The following is a 21,565-nucleotide window of genomic DNA, read 5'->3' as shown; positions in this document are numbered from 1 at the left end:
AAAAGGTCAGTTTTCATTCCTATCCCAAAGAAAGGCAATGCCAAAGAATGCTCAAACTACCGCACAATTGCACTCATCTCACACGCTAGTAAAGTAATGCTCAAAATTCTCCAAGCCAGGCTTCAGCAATACGTGAACTGTGAACTTCCAGATGTTCAAGCTGGTTTTAGAAAAGGTAGAGGAACCAGAGATCACATTGCCAGCATCCACTGGATCATGGAAAAAGCAAGAGAGTTCCAGAAAAACATCTATTTCTGCTTTATTGACTATGACAAAGCCTTTGACTGTGCGGATCACAAAAAACTGTGGAAAATGCTTTAAGAGATGGGAATACCAGACAACCTGACCTGCCTCTTGAGAAACCTATACGCAGATCAGGAAGCAACAGTTAGAACTGGACATGGAACAACAGAGTGGTTCCAAATAGGAAACGGGGTACGTCAAGGCTGTATATTGTCACCCTGCTTGTTTAATTTATATGCAGAGTACATCATGAGAAACACTGGGCTGGAAGAAGCACAAGCTGGAATCAAGATTGCCGGGAGAAATATCAATAACCTCAGATATGCAGATGACACCACCCTTATGGCAGAAAGTGAAAAAGAACTAAAGAGCTTCTTGATGAAAGTGATGAAAGATGAGAGTGAAAAAGTTGACTTAAAGCTCAACATTCAGAAAACGAAGATCATGGCATCTGGTCCCATCACTTCATGGCAAATAGATGGGGAAACAGTGGAAACAATAGCTGATTTTATTTTGCGGGGCTCCAAAATCATTGCAGATGGTGATCACAGCCATGAAATTAAAAGACACTTACTCCTTGGAAAGAAAGTTATAACCAACCTAGACAGCATATTAAAAAGCAGGGATATTACTTTACCAACAAAGGTCCGTCTAGTCAAGGCTATGGTTTTTTCAGTGGTCATGTATGGATGTGTGAGTTGGACTATAAAGAAATCTGAGCCCCGAATAATTGATGCTTTTGAAATTTGGTGTTGGAGAAGACTCTTGAGAGTCCCTTGGACTTCAAGGAGATCCAACTGGTCCATTCTAAAGGAGATCAGTCCTAGGTGTTCATTGGAAAGACTGATGTTGAAGCTGAAACTCCAATACTTTGGCCACCTGATGAGAAGAGCTGACTCATTGGAAAAGACCCTGATGATGGGAAAGATTGAGGCCAGGAGGAGAACAGGATGACAGAGGATGAGGTGGTTGGATGGCATCACTGACTCAGTGGACATGGGTTTGGGTGGATTACAGGAGTTGGTGATGGACAGTGTGGCCTGGTGTGCTTCAGTTCCTGGGGTCTCAAAGAGTTGGACACGACTGAATGACTGAACTGAACTGAACTGAAGGAGAATGTTCATAGCAATACAAGCCTACCTCAAGAAACAGAAGAGAAATCAAATAAATAACCTAACTCCACACCAAAAGCACCTAGAAAAGGAAGAAATGAAAAACCCCAGTGTTAGTAGAAGGAAAGAAATCACAAAAATTAAGGCAGAAAAAAATGCAAAAGAAGCAAAAGAGACCATAGCAAAAATCAAAAAAGCTAAAAGCTTGTTCTTCAAGAAGATAAATAAAATAGACAAACCATTAGCCAGACTCATCAAGAAACAAAGTGAGAAGAATCAAATCAATAAAATTAGAAATGAAAATGGAGAAATCACAACAGACAACACAGAAACACAAAAGATCATAAGATACTACTATCAGCAACTATATGCCAATAAAATTGACAACTTGGAAGAAATGGACAAATTCTTAGAATAGTAAAACTTTCCAAAACTGAACCAGGAAGAAATAGAAAATCTTAAAAGACCCATCAGAAGCACAGAAATCGAAACCATAATCAGAAATCTTCCACAAATAAAAGCCCAGGACCAGATGGCTTCACAGCTGAATTCTATCAAAAATTTCGAGAAGAGCTAACACCTATCCTACTTAAACTCTTCCAGAAAATTGCAGAGGAAGGTAAACTTCCAAACTCATTCTATGAGGCCACCATCACCCTAATACCAACACCTGACAAAGATGCCATAAAAAAAGAAAACTTCAGGCCAATATCACCGATGAACATAGATGCAAAAATCCTTAACAAAATTATATCAAACAGAATCCAACAACATATTAAAAAGATCATACATCATGACCAAGTGGGCTTTGTCACAGGGATGCAAGTATTCTTCAATATTCGTAAGTCAATCAGTGTAATACACCACATTAACAAATTGAAAGATAAAACCATACAATTATCTCAATAGATGCAAAGAAAGCCTTTGACAAAATTCAACATCCATTTATGATAAAAAAAAAAAAAACCCTCCAGAAAGCAGGCATAGAAGGAGCAAACCTCAACATAATAAAATCCATATATGATAAATGCACAGCAAACATTATCCTCAATGGTGAAAAATTGAAAGCATTTCCACTAAAGTCAGGAACAAGATAAGGATCCCCACTCTCACCACTACTACTCAACATAGTTTTGGAAGTTTTGGCCACAGCAATCAGAGCACAAAAAGAAATAAAAGGAATCCAGATTGGAAAAGAAGAAGTAAAACTCTCACTCTTTGCAGATGATACGATCTTCTACATAGAAAACCCTAAGGACTCCAACAGAAAATTACTAAAGCTAATTAATGAATACAATAAAGTTGCAGGATATAAAATTAACACGCAGAAATCCCTTGCATTCCTGTACACTAACAATGGAAAAACAGAAAGAGAAATTAAGGAATCATTTCCATTCACCATTGCAATGAAAAGAATAAAATACTTAGGAACAAATCTACCTAAAGAAACAAAAGACCTATATATAGAAAACTATAAAACACTGATGAAAGAAATCAAAGATGACACAAATAGACAGAGAAATATACCATGTTCATGGATTGGAAGAATCAATATAGTGAAAATTGGTATACTACCCAAAGCAATCTATAGATTCAATGCAATCTCTATCAAGCTACCAATGATATTCTTCACAGTGCTAGAACAAATAATTTCACAATTTGTATGTAAATACAAAAAACCTCCAATAGCCAAAGCAATCTTGAGAAAGAAGAATGGAACTGGAGAAATCAACCTGCCTGACTTCAGGCTATACTACATAGCAACAGTCATCAAGGCAGTGTGGTACTGGCACAAAGACAGAAACACAGATCAACGGAACAAAATAGAAAGCCCAGAGATAAATCCACACAGCTATGGACACCTTATCTTTGACAAATGAGGCAAGAATATAGAATGGAGAAAAGACAATCTCTTTAACAAGTGTTGCTGGGAAAAGTGGTCAACCACTTGTGAATGAATGAAACTAGAACACTTTCTTGGAGAAGGCAATGGCACCCCACTCCAGACTCTTGCCTGGAAAATCCCATGGACAGAGGAGCCTGGTGGGCTGCCGTCTGTGGGGTTGCACAGAGTCGGACACAACTGAAGTGACTTAGCAGCAGCAGCAGCGGAACACTTTCTAACACCATACACAAAAATAAACTCAAAATGGATTAAAGGTCTAAATGTAAGACCAGAAACCATACAACTCCTAGAGGAAAACATAGGTAAAACACTCTCTGTAACATAAATCACAGGAGGATCCTCTATCAACCACCACACAGATTAATGGAAATAAAAGCAAAAATAAACAAATGGGACCTAATTAAATGTAAAAGCTTTTGCACAACAAAGGAAACTATAAACAAGGTGAAAAGACAGCCTTCAGAATGGGAGAAAATAATAGCAAATGAAGCAACTGACAAACAGCTAATCTCAAAAATATAGAAGCAGCTCCTGCAGCTCAATTCCAGAAAACTAAGTGACCCAATCAAAAAATGGGCCAAAGAACTAAACACACATTTCTCCAAAGAAGATATACAGATGGCTAACAAACACATGAAAAGATGCTCAACACCACTCATTATCAGAGAAATACAAATCAAAACCACAATGAGGTACCATTTTACACCAGTCAGAATGGTTGCTATCCAAAAGTCTACAAACAATAAATGCTGTAGAGGTTGCAGAAAAAAAGGAACCCACTTACACTGTTGGTGGGAATGCAAACAGGTACAACCACTATGGAGAACATTGTGGAGATTCCTTAAATAACTGGAAATAGAACTGCCATATGACCCAGCAATCCCACTGCTGGGCCTACACACTGAGGAAATCAGAATTGAAAGAGACACATGTATCCCAATGTTCACTGTAGCACTGTTTACAATAGCCATGACATGGAAGCAACCTACATGTCCATGTAGACAAATGGATAAGAAAGTTATGATACATATACACAATAGAATATTACTCAGCTATTAAAAAGAATGCATTTGTATCAATTCTAATGAGGTGGATGAAACTGGAGCCTATTATACAGAGTGAAGTTAGTCAGAAAGAAAAACACCAATACAATATGTTAATGCATATATATGGAATTTAGAAGATGGTAATGATGACCCTATATGTGAGACAGCAAAAGAGACACAGATGTAAAGAACAGACTGTTGGACTCTGTGGGAGAAGGTGAGGGTGAGATGATTTGAGAGAATAGCACTTAAACATGTATATTATCATATGTAAAATAGATCACCAGTCCAGGTTCAATGCATGAGGCAAGGTGCTCAGGGCTGGTGCACTGGGATGATACTGAGAGATGGGATGGGGAGGGAGGTGGGAGGCAGGGTCTGAATGGGGAACACATGTACACCCATAGCTGATTCATATGTGGCAAAACACAACAGTATTGTAAAGTTCTTAGCCTCCAATTAAAATACACTCTACTCCTTGCCTTGAGCACCTCCATCTGTGAATACTGTCAGAATACACTTGACAGGCTGATTGCTGAAGGGCTTTGACTGCCAAGACAAAACTGTGAAGAAATAAAAAGTCTGAACCAACAAATAAAGCATAAGGCAAATAAATCAGTAACCATGAACTTCCCAAAAATAGCAGCACAAAAAGCAGACAAAAGCAACGAACTTATGATTTTACTGTGAATCCTACCAAAATTTAAAGAATTAAAAATTTTTCTCAAAGTCCACCAAATGATTTAAGAGGTGGGAACACTCCCAAATTCATTTTCCGAGGACACTCTTACCTTGCTGTCAAAACCAGAAAAGACCATACAAGAAAAGAAAATGACAAACTGATACTCCTAATTAACATAGATGCATAAACTATCAATAAGAGAGAAATATACATCGTGATCAAGTGAGATTTATTTCTAGAATATAAGGGTGGTTCCCTATGTGCAAAGAAATAAACATGATACACACACAACACTGATAGAACTAAAGATAAAGTAAATAAAAATTCAACTTTGTATTCAACTTCCTTTTATGATACAGTCTCAACAAATTTAGAACAGATGGATCATTCCTCAAAATGATGTGACAAGTCACAGTTATCATACTCAACAGCGACAGTTTCAAAGTTTTCTCTCTATGATAAGGGACAAGACAAGGGTGTCACTCTCACGTTTGCAATTCAACATAGCACTAAAAGTTTTACCTAAATCAGTTAGACACGAAAAAGAAATAAAAATCATCTAAAATCAAAAGGAAGAAAATTGTCTCTGTTTGAATATAAATCCCTAAAGACTTCACCAAAAGTTGTTAGAAACAATGGACAAAATAGCTGTTTCAGTATACCACATCAACATACATTAATATAAAATCAACATACAAAAATGTTCCTTTATACACTAATAGTAAGCCATCAAAAAAGAAGTTAAAACAACATTATAATAGCATCAAAATTACAAATGCCTAAGAGTAAACTTAACCAAGGAAGTGAAAGACACACAAAACTATGAGATACTGATGAGAGAAATTGAACCAAGACACAAATAAATTGAAAGATTTTCTTTATTTGTGGATCCAAAGATTTAGTATTTTCAGACTGTCCTTACTTCTCAAATCCATCTAAAGTTTCTATGAAATCACTAACAAAATTCTAATGGCATTAACTGAAGAAATATATTTTAAAATCCTAAAGCTTTTATGGAATCATAAAAGATCCCAAATAGCCAAAACAATCTCATAAAAGAAGAAAGTTGGAGGCATCATACTTCATGATTTCAAATTTCATTATAAAACTATAGTAATGGCAAAACTAATACAATTATGTAAAGTTTAAAAATAAAATAAAATTTAAAAAAATAAATAAATAAAAATAAACCTGTATACTACTAGCATAAAAATGGCCATAACTGAATAGAATTGAGAGCCTGAAAATAAACCCTTTTATACGCCATCTACTATTATTTAACAGAGCCCAGAAAATTCAATTAAGAAAGAACAGTGTCTTCAAAAAATGTGCTAATAAAACTGGATAATAAAGAGAACAAAATGGATCCCTATCCTGAACAAATAAAAATTTAACTTGAAATGGATTAAAAACTTAAACATAAAAACTAAAATTGTAAAATTCCTAGAATAAAGTACAAGGAACACCTCCCTGACATTGGTATTGTCAATGATTTCTTTGGACGTGACACCAAAAATACAAGGAACCAAAATAAAAATTTTAAAATGGGAAAATACTAAACTAAAAATCTTTGCAGTAAAATAGTCAACAAAATGAGGAGGCAACTGATTGTTGTTGTTATTCAGTCACTCAGTCACGTCTGACTCTTTGCGACCCCATGGACTGTAGCACGCCAGGATTCCCTGTCCTTCACCATCTCCCAGAGCTTGCTCAAACTCATGTCCACTGAACTGGTGATACCATCCAACCATCTCGTCCTCTGTCATCCCCTTCTCCCCTTGCCTCAATCTTTCCCAGCATCGGGTTTTTTCTGATGAGTCAGCTCTTCTCATCAGGTGGCCAAAGTGTTGGAGGAAACTGATGGAATGAAAGAAAATATTTCAAACCCTATATCTAAATATGTTCTAAATATATAAGGAACTCCTACAACTCAATAGCAAAACTCAAATAATCCAATTAGAAAACAGGCAAAAAACTTGATAGAAATTTATTCTTTAAAAAAAGACATACAAACAGCCAACAAGTACATGAAAAGATGTTCAACATGTCTAACCATTAGGGAAGTCAACATCTAAATCACAAAGAAATATTGTCTTACATCATTTAGAGTTGCTATTACAGAAAAGATGAGATAAATAATGTTGCTGAAGATGTGTGGAAAAGTGAACCCTTGTGCACTATTGATGAGGATGTAAATTGTCACAGCCACTATGTGAAATAGTATGAAGTTCCTGAAAAAATTAAACATACAACTACCATCTGATCCTGGATCTTTGGAATTAACTGAAGTAGAGGAACAGGGCATTAGCTGAAGATAGATATACAATGAAGTGAAGACACTTCTTTTTAAAATGGGGCTTATTTGACTTTTTATACTAATGAAAAAAATCCAGAGCAAAGAATGCTTGAAAATATTTTCTTGAAAAGAAATTTATGAGATATACCTCTCATGGTATCATCTAGAATGTGTATTCACATGAAATAAAATTATATGTGAAAAGAGATGTGTTAACAAGTTTTACTTTGCAATTCACTTATGAAGCTGAATGTGTCTTCAGGTTTGTTAGACATATACCATCTGTATCATAATTATCTGTGGGAGTTCTTTACTTTTTGAGGGCTCAGTGTTTCTATTCCCTTTTTGTTTGTACTTATTCAAACAAATTGGAGATTTTGTTTTCACCAGCTAGCTGTTTTCCATGTGTTCATTTATATACATATAAATTTACTAGGGAGAAAGTAAAAATGTATACATTTTGTGTGGTTACTTCTATCTAGTCATTCATAATGTGTTTCCCCTTTTTTGACAGAAAGAAAAGAGCTGTCACTTTATTGTTATTCACTTGAGAATCTGTACTTCAAACAAAATACAAAGTGGAGGTTCTTCTGCATGCTTTGTTCTAATATATCACCCTTTATGCCTACGTACAACTAGATTTCAAATCTCGCTTACTCTTCTTTCTTTCTTTTGTTCTTTATGAATAGATCTGTTTCTGAAACTTGTGTCACCTTTGTCCATCAGCTGCAAGGCATTCTCTTTTACACTTGATTGAAGATTATCTTCCAAAACATCTTTAAATCCATATATCTTTATATAAGATAAAATTATAACTTTTAGATACGTTATATCCTCTTTCAGAAGGCTCTTGTTACGTTCATTTATTCCCAAGGCTTTGGCAACATAATCGTGAATTAATCACTTATATCACGGTCACTTAATGACAAACATTTAATATTTATATAAATTAGTTTAATATTCTTCTATATACTTTGTTTCCTACAGTTATTTTAGAGCCACTGGAGATCAAACCAGTCAACCCTAAAGGAAATCAACCCTGAATATTCACTGGAAGGACTGGTGCTGAAGCTCCAATATTGTGGCCACCTGATGTGAAGAACTGACTCATTGAAAAAGATCCTGATGTTGGGAAAGATTGAGGGCAAGAGGAGAAGGGGATGACAGAGGATGAGATGGTTGGGTGGCATTATCGACTCAATGGACATGAGTTTGAGCAAGTTCCAGGAGATAGTGAAGGGCAGGGAAGCCTGGAATGCTGCAGTCCATGGTGTTGCAGAGAGTCAGACATGATTGAGCCACTGAAAAACAATTCAGACATTGCCAATATCCCCAGAGGACAAATCATTTCTGGTTGATGACCAGTGCCTCAGAGTTTGAGAGTTAGAAGCATCCTGATGGCATTTTCAATCAAGACTCCACTCCTTACTTGGTTTATACTGGACAGAGTATTAAATCCCTCTAAGATACATTTGAACTGTGGTGTTGGAGAAGACTCTTGAGAGTCCCTTGGACTGCAAGGAGATCCAACCAGTCCATTCTGAAGGAGATCAGCCCTGGGATTTCTTTGGAAGGAATGATGCTAAAGCTGAAACTCCAGTACTTTGGCCACCTCATGCAAAGAGTTGACTCATGGGAAAAAACTCTGATGCTGGGAGGGATTGGGGGCAGGAGGAGAAGGGGATGACAGAGGATGAGATGGCTGGATGGCATCACCGACTCAATGGACATGAGTCTGAGTGAACTCCGGGAGTTGGTGATGGACAGGGAGGCCTGGCATGCTGCGATTCATGGGGTCACAAAGAGCTGGACACAACTGAGCGACTGATCTGATCTGATCTGAAGATACATTTCTACAATGGAAAATAGAGTTTATAAAAGTATTACTTCATAGATTGAAATTTCATTAAAAAAATAAGTCGAATCTCTTTGTTATGCTAAACTAGGTTACGGTGCTTAGAATCTAAGTGTACCTCCTACTGTAACTACTAAGTATTTTATAATAAGAACTAATGATATCTGTGAACTTGTGGCATAAGTTTGAAATTCTTAATTGTTTTTTAAAATATTATCCTGAAGCCAATGAATTTGGTGCCCCAGTTTGTTTTGTTTTTTATTTAAAGACACAGTATTACCCTCTTTTCTTAGGAGGAGAATAATTATTGTCTTGAGATACTGATTTGACCCCACAAGTCAATGCTTTGAGGATCCAAAGTGTTAGTTAAGGCAAATTCTTCAGTATTAGACTTTTGAGAAAATTCGAAATCAGTATTGTGATGAAGTGCTAGAAGCTCTTGAAGACAGGAGTGTTAATGTAGGAGGAGTAACAAGACCTGAATTACCTGGCTTATCTACATAGTCTCCTAGGAGCAGGAAATCAGCTGGAAACTTTCCTTTTTGTCAGAGCAGTGTCCCAGAGGGAAATCATGTTCTTCCAGTCTAGAGTAACAAAAAGGAAACATTCTTAATGAGCAGATAAAGGGAGCAGCAGTCCTTGGGCATGTGCAACCTTAGTCTGCACAGAACACAGTTGTTTAGACTCTTAAATCTTCCTTGGAGACCAGGGCTTGCCCCCTTCCTGCTGCTTTGTCTGGATATAGAGCTTCAGTCTCCATCATCAGTCATCCAGGGAGGAATTTAGACTTCCACCCAGTGATCTTCTTTTTTTTTTTTTTTTTGCGCGCCCCGCGGCGCAGCCCCGCTCGCGCCGCCGCTCCTGCCGCTCCGCCGCCGCCGAGCCAACTGTCCGGGCCGTGGCCCTGACGTCAGGTCAGCGCCCCATCTGACCCAGTGATCTTCTTCTCAGAGTTCCCATCAAGGTGAGCCTGAGATTTCAGTAGATACTGCAGGAAAAGATCAAAGAGAATAGAAGCCTAGAAAGTGACCTGAGGTCACCCAAGGGCCATTGCAGCCTAATTCTGAGCCCAAAGATCACTGTAGCTATTTGCTAGCTTGCTTAATAAATTAATGTATTTATTTATAATGCCAAAGGAGAAGGGAACTTGATCTCAGCAAAGCAATTGTCATTTGTGATACTTAAATGATAGTAGAGTATAAGCCCAAGGATCTTTTTAATAAGGGGTAAATAGTAAATAGTAATATATTGAATAGTAAAATATTGATCTGGCAAGATACACAGTGAAATGATGGCATTTCTTTTATTTTTAAAATGGAGCATAATTGACTTTGTTTCCACATTGATGAGAAAGATCCAGACCAGGGAAAGTTTGCAAATACATACTTGCAGTAGCCGTAAATGAGACATACATTTCACAGTATCTTCCCTCATTCTGGGTATTCACATAGAAAAAAAAATTAATAGGTTAAAAATTATATGCAAATAAACATTACTTTATAATTATTTCATTCCCTATGAGATAATATATTTTCATGGGTTAGTTAACCACTTACATTCTCTATTGCAAATAGTCTGAGTCCTTTGTTTTAACAAAGTGGGTCAGAGCATTTTTATTCCTCATTTTGACTGCTTTCTTTCAAAAGAGAAATTGCTATTTTTACCAACTAGACAATGACACTCAGAGAAGGCAATGGCACCCCACTCCAGTACTCTTGCCTGGAAAATCCCATGGATGGAAGAACCTGATAGGCTGCAGTCCATGAGGTCTCTAAGAGTCAGACAAGACTGAGCGACTTCACTTTCACTTTTCACTTTCATGCATTGGAGAAGGAAATGGCAACCCACTCCAGTGTTCTTGCCTGGAGAATCCCAGGGACGGGGGAGTCTGGTGGGCTGCCGTCTATGGGGTCCCACGGAGTCGGACACGACTGAAGCGACTTAGCAGCAGCAGCAGCAGACAATGACACTTAGTTCTTTTATGTATGTGTAGACATACATGTAGTGAATGTATGATAATTTATAAATTGTGGAGTTGAGCCTATTAGCTTTATTGTTTCTCTCTATTGCTTTTTTCTTTTTTTTTTTTACTACAATGGCTTTCATTCCAGTAATTTTCACTTGTGAATCTTTGTTTTAAATGAAAATGACAATGAAAAGTGAAAGTTCTCCTGCATCCCTTAAGGATAATAAATCACTCTTTATATATATTGCTGACTATTTTTCACATTCCTTTATTCCTTACTGTTCTGTTTGGCATTTTGGGATTAGATGTATTTCTAAAACTCACATCCCCTTAGGCATTTGAAGATATTCAACAAAAAAAAGACCTATTTTTTTTTACCATAAGACTAGAAACAACCAATATCTCAATAAACATGTTTAAACTCATAAAGCTTTAGATAAGATGAAATTATAACACAGATACTACCTCCCACTTCAAAAGGTTTTGTTATATTATTTTATGTCCAAGTCTCTGATAATTTAGTCTTCGATTAGTGACCTATACTGATGTTATTAAATTATTACTGTTTTATATTTTTATATGTTAGATGTAGATTTTCATTAAATTTTGTTATAAACAGTTGTTTTGAAACCACTATATTTAACCTAATTCATTCTTACTGACAGTTTTTTCATAAGTTGTGATTGTGTCATTGCTAAGTCATGTCTGACTCTTTGCAACCCATGGACTGTAGCCTGCAATGCTCCTCTGTCCATAGGTTTCTCCAGGCAAGAATACTGGAGTGGAATGCCATGCCCTCCTCCAGGGGATCTTTCTGACCCAGGGATTTAACCTGTATCTCCCTCAGTTTCCTGAATGACAGGCAGATTCTTTACTGCTGAGGGTTATTACTTTCACTTAAAATTTGTTTCTATATCATGCACACATGCCTATTCATATGCTTTTCTAAAAATGCATGAATAGAATCCTATGTACATCGTAGATACTCCTTTTGTTTATTTCATTCTTTCAGTGGCTGTGTAATATGCCACAATGGTGGCAGAAACCAACATGACATTGTAAAGCAATTACCCTTCAACTAAAAATAACTTTTAAAATATCCCTGGGTGGGAGGAAAAGGCAACTAGATCTCATGTCTGCTTCTACATTCAGCTATTGGGATGCCACATGTCATGTGCCTGTAGAACCCTCTGTTGGACCCTCATGATGGAACCAGAGTGAAAACAATCTTAGTATTGCTATGAAAACAGTTTTGATGTCACAGAACTCCTTTGTAAAGTTCTCAGAGACTCTTTGAGAACCATTGTTTTGTGTTATCAGTAGATAAGTAGAACCACAAACTATATAAAATCCTCTCATTGTTTAAAAAAAATGGTATGATGGGACTCTGCTGCTCATAATTTTGAAGATCCTTCATATTCTTTGTTATTCTGCTGCTGTTATAACAAGGCTATAAAAATACTGTGAGATTGTGAAGTTCAAATTGTAGTTCTAACCAGGAGTGATTTTTCTCCCAGGAGACATTGAGCAATGTGTGGGAAAATGTCTGTCTGTCACACAGAAAAGGAGTGGATGGAAACCAGGGAAGCTCTAGACATCCTACAAGGCACAGGACAGACCCCACCACAGAGACCAACCTGCCCTAGAAGGTCAATAGTGCTGAGACTGAGAAACCCCCAGTTAAAGAACTTCTGTACTATTAATAGCTATACCTTTCTTCAGCCTGCTTCCCCAAACTTGGAACATTTTACATTTGTCAGAAGCATTAGTGAACTCCTTTACTACCTGTTTAAAAGTCCCAATCCCAATCAATGTGACAGCTCTTTAACATTTTTTTTGTGAAAGAGGTATTTATTGTTTTCCAACTATTCCTGACTTTGATCAAAGACTCATATATTTGATCACCATTTTGACTTGCCTATATTATTTTATGCCCATATGCCTTATGCCTATTATTCTACCACTGTGAACTTTTCAAATGATTTATTTTTTAATTACAGTTTCTCAACTGACTTTTGAACGGTGATTTGGCTATTAAAATGTTTTACATTGTATTTAGTTAAATGTATCTTATCTTCTTACTTCTGAGTTTCTTTCCTTAGTTAAGATAGTTGGCCCTCTTGCTATATTTAAAATGGATAACCAACAAGGGCCTACTGTATAGCCCAGGGAACTCTGCTCAACGTTATGTGGCAGCCTCGATGAGAGGGACATTTGGGAGAGAATGCATACCTGTGTACATATGGCTGAATTCCTTTGTTGTCCACCTGAAACTCTCACAACATTTTAATAGGCTATACACTAATATAAAATACAAAGTTCAAAAGGAAAAAAATAAGATAGTTGGCCTTCCTGTAGATTTTATGTGTGGTTTTCTAAATGTTCACCTGAGGGTATTGCTTACTCTTACAGTGAATATATAATCCCTCTGATTCATTGCAGTAGGACCAAAGCTGGGAATCAACTTAATTTTCTTCCAATTAGATATCTATTCTGCCAGATTTCAGTCAACAATCCAACCTTTACAAACCTATTGAAATATGACCTTGACATACTAAATACCCTTACATACTGAGACCTAATTTATTGATTCATTCAACAAATAATAACTAAGCACCTGCTAAGTGCCAAAATTTCTAGGAATATTATATATCATATTCTTTTATGTCTATGTGATTTTCAACTTAATTATCAGTCCATGTTGAAGTCATCAAATTATTTTATGTCTCATTGCAGTAAGCTTTTGATGCATCTTTCAATTATGTTAAATATAGTTCCTTTGAAACTACTGTGTATAACCTGGTTCATCCTCTCTGTCATTCTTTTTACTTTATATAACTTCACATTTACTTAAATTTGTAGGTGCACATATTTTTGCATGGCTTCCCCAGTGGCTCAGTGGTAAAGAATCTGTCTGCAGTGTAGGAGACATGAGAGACACGGGTTCGATCCCTGGGTTGGGAGATCCCCTGGAGAAGGAAATGGCAACCCACTTCAGTAAACTTGCCAGAAAAATCCCATGGACAGAAGAGCCCAGTGGGCTTCAGTCCATAGCGTCGCAAAGAGTCAGACTGGGCAACTGAACACAGCACATATATTTGCATACGTTTGAAAATAGGAAAGTGAACAAAACAGGTGAAATCCTGCTTGCTTGGATCTTGCATTATAATGAGAAGTCGGAGTACAATGGAATAAATGTATCTGTCACAGTGTGCTCAGGCTTAAATCATATAAAGTTATTCAGCTATTGAAAGGATGGGATTGTCATGGTATGTATAGAATTTTACAGGCTGTTGTCTAGGAGGTCTTTGCATGTCTTTGCATGTTGGATAAAGACTGATATTAAAGTATGCCCACTGGACTTATCAGGATGAGATCAAAACCCACAGTAGAAGGAAAACAAAGGAAAGATGCCACATGAGAAAACTGAGAAAGGGGCTTCCCTAATCTTCTATTCAATCACATAGAAAACAACTGGTCAAATACAGGACAGTCACAGGAAAAACAAGTCTCCTTCTGTTTGATATTAACAACAGTCAAAGCATATTTTATTTTGTATATTTCCTTTTGTGAATCATTATTTTATTTTCTCTGATCAGTTTTCACTAGGGGCATTCAATCTTTTGCTTGTGTTTTGTTTTGTGTTTATTTTATTTTTTAAATTTATTTTGGGGCATTCAATCTTTAAAGTGTTTCACATCATACATTTATTACCACTTTTATCTTTTAAGCAATTTTATTATTATTATTTTTGCTTGGCATCAAATGGGGTTAATTAGGCTGCCAAAAACCAAAGAAGCTTTATCTGTCTCAAAGTCTCTCAGGGATCACCTGAGTTTATTAGATATTTTCTTTCTCGAGTCCATTTCAGTCCTCTTTCTCTATGTTTATGGACAGATTGTTCATGTTTATTTAATTATAAAGCAGAAAAATGGACATACCAATATGGAGCCCAAGTCTATTTGTCCATGGGAGTCTTAAGAATTTCTGGGTACCATTTCTAAATTCTCTAGAGAAAATATATTTGATCTGGACAGCTAGAGTTGTATCTACTCGGAGCCTAAACAGTGAAACAGTGTGAGACGGAGTGAAGGAACATGGAAATAACATTGATTAGGAGGCCTGGGAATGTTGTGTGAGTGTGTGTGTGTCTGTGTGTGTGTGTCTGTGTGTGTGTGCATGCTTTGTGAACTGAGAGCAGTGCTCAGAGTAGGGGTACCTGGAATGGTGTATTCCAAAGTAACTCATAATACAGAGACCATAACTCATTCAAGAAAGTGCTAAGGAAGGGATCATTTTAAATTCATCAGATGCCTTTACAATGAGATTAGTAAAGTGCAAGATTTACATACATAGTGTGGACAATGGGCTCGCTGTATCTTAAAGCCTGAGCAGCAGCAGACAGGTTTCCTCCCTCCTCAACATCCTCTAACATCATCTCTCATCACTCTATGGCTTATTCTTTTCCCACCACACACTGGCTCATTCTGGGCCTTGAGCTTCTGAAGCACACTTCTTCCCCAGGGTCTTTGCACTGGCTGTTCCTTCTACCAGGCACATATTCCTCAGATAACCTTGTCTCTCTCTCTCTCTCTCTCTCTCTCTCTCATTCTTCTTTAAGGTGTCTGTTAAAGTGCTACTTTATTTGCATGTCTTGGTTGAAGTCCCAATAAAAATAACACATTCTATCCACTCTTTCCTTTATATATGCTTTCTTTTTCTTCATTGCATCTGGGCTATTAAACATGTTACATTGTTATTATTTTTGTTTGATTATATTTTCTCACTGCCATAAGTCTTTAGATTGTAAAGACTTATTTTTAAACATCCCTATGCTCTGGCTATGCCTGAAGAATTGTCTGTAGTCAATATATATTCCTCAAATGCATGAAAGATATTCTCAAAAACAGTAGTATACACTATGCTTGACTATCAGGCTGACAGTGGGAAAGGAATTCTATAAAAATGGAATAAGGATCCCCTTAATGAGGACCAGGCAAGCCACCAAATACAGAAATTAATATATTGGCTCTACAATATAAACATAGCATTAATTCTAGGTTCTTAAGTCAGTTATTAATTCTAAGTTATCAAGTTGCTTATGTGAAAATTAATCTTTTTAAATTTTTCTTGTAGTCACCTCCAGCACATGGAACCACAGAATGATACACGAATTTCAGAATTTTTTCTTCTGGGATTCTCAGATGCACCAGCACTTCAGCCCCTCATATTTGGGCTTTTCCTCTCCATGTACTTGATCTCTGTATTTGGGAACCTGCTCATCATCCTGGCTGTCAACTCAGACTCCCACCTCCACACCCCCATGTACTTCTTCCTCTCCAACCTGTCCTTTGTAGACATCTGTTTCACGTCCACCACCATCCCAAAGATGCTGTGGAACATCCAGACACAGAGCAAAGTTATAACTTATGAAGGCTGCATCACACAGATGTATTTTTTTGTACTCTTTGCAGTGTTGGATGACTTACTCCTGACTGTGATGGCCTATGATCGCTTCGTGGCCATATGTAACCCCCTGCACTACACGGTCATCATGAATCCCTGGCTCTGTGGAGTGCTGGTGCTGATGTCCTGGATCATGGGTGTCCTGAACTCTTTGCTACAAAGTTTAATAGTTTTGGATCTGACCTTCTGTGAAGACTTAGAAATCCCCCAATTTTTCTGTGAACTCAATCAGGTCATCCAACTTGCATGTTCTGACACCTTTCTTAACAACATGATGATATATTTTACATCACTGCTTCTGGCCATTGGTCCCCTGGCTGGAATCCTTTACTCTTACTCTAAGATAATTTCCTCCATATGTAGAATCGGATCAACTCAGGAGAAGTATAAGGCATTTTCTACCTGTGCATCTCACCTCTTGGTTGTTTCCTTATTTTATTGTACAAGCCTTGGAGTGTACCTTGGCTCTGCTGGTACCCACAGCTCCCACTCAAGTGCAACAGCCTCAGTGATGTACACTGTGGTCACACCCATGTTGAACCCTTTCGTCTACAGTCTGCAGAATAAAGACATAAAGAGAGCTCTGAAAGCATTTATGGGACAGCAGCTCTAACCAGGATGGCTTTCCTGCATCTCAAGAAGTGCCTTTGATTGCAGGACAAAGAGCAACTGAGCCAGGAACTGCTTTTCCTTGATCCATTGTGGAAATAAACCTTGTTCCTTCTATTGATTTCCATGAGTGTCCATTTCTTTGTCTCCACCTCTTTATACAATTTAAGTAACTCACTTTGCAATTCACTTCCTGAGTCTAATAAAGTTTTCCCATTTATCTTTTATCCCACGACACAAAATGTTTCCCAAGTTTTGATCTGAAATATTTGGATATTTTTATTTCATTCATAGAACAACAAGGATTTCTTTTTTTTTTCCAATTTTATTTTATTTTTAAACTTTACATAATTGTATTAGTTTTGCCAAATATCAAAATGAATCCGCCACAGGTATACATGTGTTCCCCATCCCGAACCCTCCTCCCTCCTCCCTCCCCATACCATCCCTCTGGGTCGTCCCAGTGCACCAGCCCCAAGCATCCAGCATCGTGCATCAAACCTGGACTGGCAACTCGTTTCCTACATGATATTTTACATGTTTCATTGCCATTCTCCCAAATCTTCCCACCCTCTCCCTCTCCCACAGAGTCCATAAGACTGTTCTATACATCAGTGTCTCTTTTGCTGTCTCGTACACCGGGTTATTGTTACCATCTTTCTAAATTCCATATATATGCGTTAGTATACTGTATTTATGTTTTTCCTTCTGGCTTACTTCACTCTGTATAATAGGCTCCAGTTTCATCCACCTCATTAGAACTGATTCAAATGTATTCTTTTGAATGGCTGAGTAATACTCCATTGTGTATATGTACCACAGCTTTCTTATCCATTCATCTGCTGATGGACATCTAGGTTGCTTCCATGTCTTGGCTATTATAAACAGTGCTGCGATGAACATTGGGGTACACGTGTCTCTTTCCCTTCTGGTTTCCTCAGGGTGTATGCCCAGCAGTGGGGTTGCTGGATCATAAGGCAGTTCTATTTCCAGTTTTTTAAGGAATCTCCACACTGTTCTCCATAGTGGCTGTACTAGTTTGCATTCCCACCAACAGTATAAGAGGGTTCCCTTTTCTCCACACCCTCTCCAGCATTTATTATTTGTAGACTTTTGGATCACAGCCATTCTGACTGGTGTGAAATGGTACCTCATAGTGGTTTTGATTTGCATTTCTCTGATAATGAGTGATGTTGAGCATCTTTTCATGTGTTTGTTAGCCATCTGTATGTCTTCTTTGGAGAAATGTCTATTTAGTTCTTTGGCCCTTTTTTTGATTGGGTCCTTTATTTTTCTGGAGTTGAGCTGTAGGAGTTGCTTGTATATTTTTGAGATTAGTTGTTTGTCGGTTGCTTCATTTGCTATTATTTTCTCCCATTCTGAAGGCTGTCTTTTCACCTTGCTAATAGTTTCCTTTGATGTGCAGAAGCTTTTAAGGTTAATTAGGTCCCATTTGTTTATTTTTGCTTTTATTTCCAATATTCTGGGAGGTGGGTCATAGAGGATCCTGCTGTGATGTATGTCGGAGAGTGTTTTGCCTATGTTCTCCTCTAGGAGTTTTATAGTTTCTGGTCTTACGTTTAGATCTTTAATCCATTTTGAGTTTATTTTTGTGTATGGTGTTAGAAAGTGGTCCAGTTTCATTCTTTTACAAGTGGTTGACCAGATTTCCCAGCACCACTTGTTAAAGAGATTGTCTTTAATCCATTGGATATTCTTGCCTCCTTTGTCAAAGATAAGGTGTCCATATGTGCGTGGATTTCTTAAGAATAATTTCTTCTCAAATGATATATACTATCCCAAGTAACTTTCATCTTATTTTCCTGAAAAGATAGTCCTGTTACATAAAAGAAAAAAAGTAAATTGTGTACCTACAATTAAGGGTTAATTTACTGCAGATGTTGACTGCAGCCATGAAATTAAAAGACGCTTGCTCCTTGGAAGGAAGGTTGTGACCAACCTAGATAGCATATTCAAAAGCAGAGACATTACTTTGCCAACAAAGGTCCATCTAGTCAAGGCTATGGTTTTTCCTGAGGTCATGTATGGATGTGAGAGTTGGACTGTGAAGAAGGCTGAGCGCTGAAGAATTGATGCCTTTGAACTGTGGTGTTGGAGAAGACTCTTGAGAGTCCCTTGGACAGCAAGGAGATCCAGCCAGTCCATTCTGAGGATCAGCCCTGGGATTTCTTTGGAAGGAATGATGCTAAAGCTGAAGCTCCAGTACTTTGGCCACCTCATGCGAAGAGTTGACTCATTGGAAAAGACTCTGATACTGGGAGGGATTGGGGGCAGGAGGAGAAGGGGACGACAGAGGATGAGATGGCATCACTGACTCGATGGATGTCAGTCTGGGTGAATTCCGGAAGTTGGTGATAGACAGGGAGGCCTGGTGTGCTGCGATTTATGGGGTCGAAAAGAGTCGGACACGACTGAGTGACTGAACTGAACTGAACTGAAGGGCTAATTTATCTGCCTCATAAAAGAAGAACATGAACAATGTCTCAGGATTCATTCTACCTCTCTGTTCCTGCATGTGTAACGTATAGTTTTCCAAGATATGTCAGCTCCAAGAGTCTCATCGTCTTGTGCAAATTCCAGATAGAAAGAGAAAAGGCTGCTACAGAGCATTTCAATATTCCCACCCAATACCTTAACATATTGTCCATGACTGTCCATGATTGAAAAGGATGTGGAAAATATGGTATTTTTGCTGGGCATCTCACTGCTTCCAGATATAATCAGGCTCTGTCAAAAGGGAAGAGGGGAACGGAAAAGTTACATAACCAATCTATAATGAGCAATCACAAGATTGACAGTATCCAGAACATTAAAACAAAAAATTGCTTGTTACAAGCAGGAAGATCTTGTTCAAAAGGACATTGATCTTCCTAATTCTCATAAAACAGTCACATTGTGTGATGAAGAAAGCACTGTCTCCAGCCAATTCCTTCAAGGAACTGAAAAACATTGTAAGATTTTTGAATATTTCTTAACATAGGCTAGAGACATGACACATGATAATCCACACCCTGTAGTAAAACTGAGGCAGTGATGTTGTATAATGGCTTGGGTATTGAGGTATTTGGGGGAAATTCAGCAGCCAACCTTGACGAGAGTGAAAGGGCAAATCCCATCTGAGTGACAAGAGCTTTCAGAGTCCTGAGTAAACACTTGGTGCACTGCCTTAGAGAACAATTTCCTTTATTAACATTAATTTAGTGGCTCCAGTTAACACATATGCATCTGATTCAGGGCTTTCCTGGTGGCTCCGACAGTAAAGAATCCGCCTGCAGTGTGGGAGGCCAGGGTTTAATCTCTGGGCTGGGAAGATCCCCTGAAGAAGGACATGGCAACCCACTCCACTATTCTTGCCTGAAGAATCCCCATGGACAGAGGAAGCTGGTGGGCTACAGTCTATGGGGTCAGAAAGAGTCAGACACAACTGAGCAACTAAGCGCAGTATATCTGATTCAATCCTAAAATATGATGCTGTCAAAGTACTGCACTCAATACACCAGTAAATTTGGAAAACTCAACAGTGTCCACAGGATTGGAAAAGGTCAGTTTGCATTCCGATCCCAAAGAAGGGAAATGCCAAAAATGTTCAAACTGCTGCTGCTAAGTTGCTTCAGTCGTGTCTGACTCTGTTCGACCCCATAGATGGCAGCCCATCAGGCTCCCCCGTCCCTGGGATCCTCCAGGCAAGAACACTGGAGTGAGTTGCCATTTCCTTCTCCAATGCATCAAAGTGAAAAGTGACTTTGTAATAGAGCCTGAAGTCAGGTAGGTTGATTCCTCCAGTTCCATTCTTCTTTCTCAAGACAGCTTTGGCTATTCGAGGTTTTTTGTATTTCCATACAAATTGTGAAATTATTTGTTCTAGCTCTGTGAAGAACACCGTTGGTAGCTTGATAGGGGTTGCATTGAATCTATTAATTGCTTTGGGTAGTTTACTCATTTTCACTATATTGATTCGTCCAATCCATGAACATGGTATATTTGTCCATCTATTAGTGTCCTCTTTGATTTCTTTCACCAGTGTATTATAGTTTTCTATATATAGGTCTTTGGTTTCTGTAGGTAGATATATTCCTAAGTATTTTATTCTTTCCGTTGCAATGGTGAATGGAATTGTTTCCTTAATTTCTCTTTCAGTTTTCTCATTATTAGTGTATAGGAATGCAAGGGATTTCTGTGTGTTGATTTTATATCCTGCAACTTTACTATAATCATTGATTAGTTCTAGTAATTTTCTGGTGGAGTCTTTAGGGTTTTCTATGTAGAGGATCATGTCATCTGCAAACAGTGAGACTTTTAGTTCTTCTTTTCCAATTGAACAAAATAGAAAGCCCAGAGATAAATCCACGCACATATGGACACC

General features: G+C 37.8%; 2 protein-coding genes across 2 annotated transcripts in view; both read left to right on the top strand.

Moving 5' to 3' along the window:
- The first annotated feature begins 10,016 nt into the window (after positions 1-10,016).
- Positions 10,017-21,565, top strand: part of LOC133250500 (olfactory receptor 7A17-like) — a 57,038-nt gene continuing 45,489 nt past the window's right edge. Inside the window, exon 1 of the mRNA XM_061421821.1 lies at positions 10,017-10,104. The gene's annotated coding sequence lies outside the window, so the exon portion shown is untranslated. The remainder of the gene's footprint in view (positions 10,105-21,565) is intronic.
- On the top strand, positions 16,256-17,271 carry LOC133250499 (olfactory receptor 7A17-like). Its single transcript, XM_061421820.1, has one exon. The coding sequence runs from the start codon at positions 16,256-16,258 to the stop codon at positions 17,183-17,185; it is 930 nt and encodes a 309-aa protein (XP_061277804.1). The 3' UTR covers positions 17,186-17,271.

This window comes from Bos javanicus, chromosome 7 (assembly GCF_032452875.1).
Source record: "Bos javanicus breed banteng chromosome 7, ARS-OSU_banteng_1.0, whole genome shotgun sequence".
Classification (NCBI taxonomy): domain Eukaryota; kingdom Metazoa; phylum Chordata; class Mammalia; order Artiodactyla; family Bovidae; genus Bos; species Bos javanicus.
The sequence above is the reverse complement of the archived record's forward strand: the minus strand, read 5'-3'. Positions and strand labels throughout refer to the sequence as shown.

Coding starts and splice junctions, on each gene's coding strand:
- LOC133250499 (XM_061421820.1), top strand. CDS start 16,256: ATGGAACCACAGAATGATACACGAATTTCAGAATTTTTTCTTCTGGGA.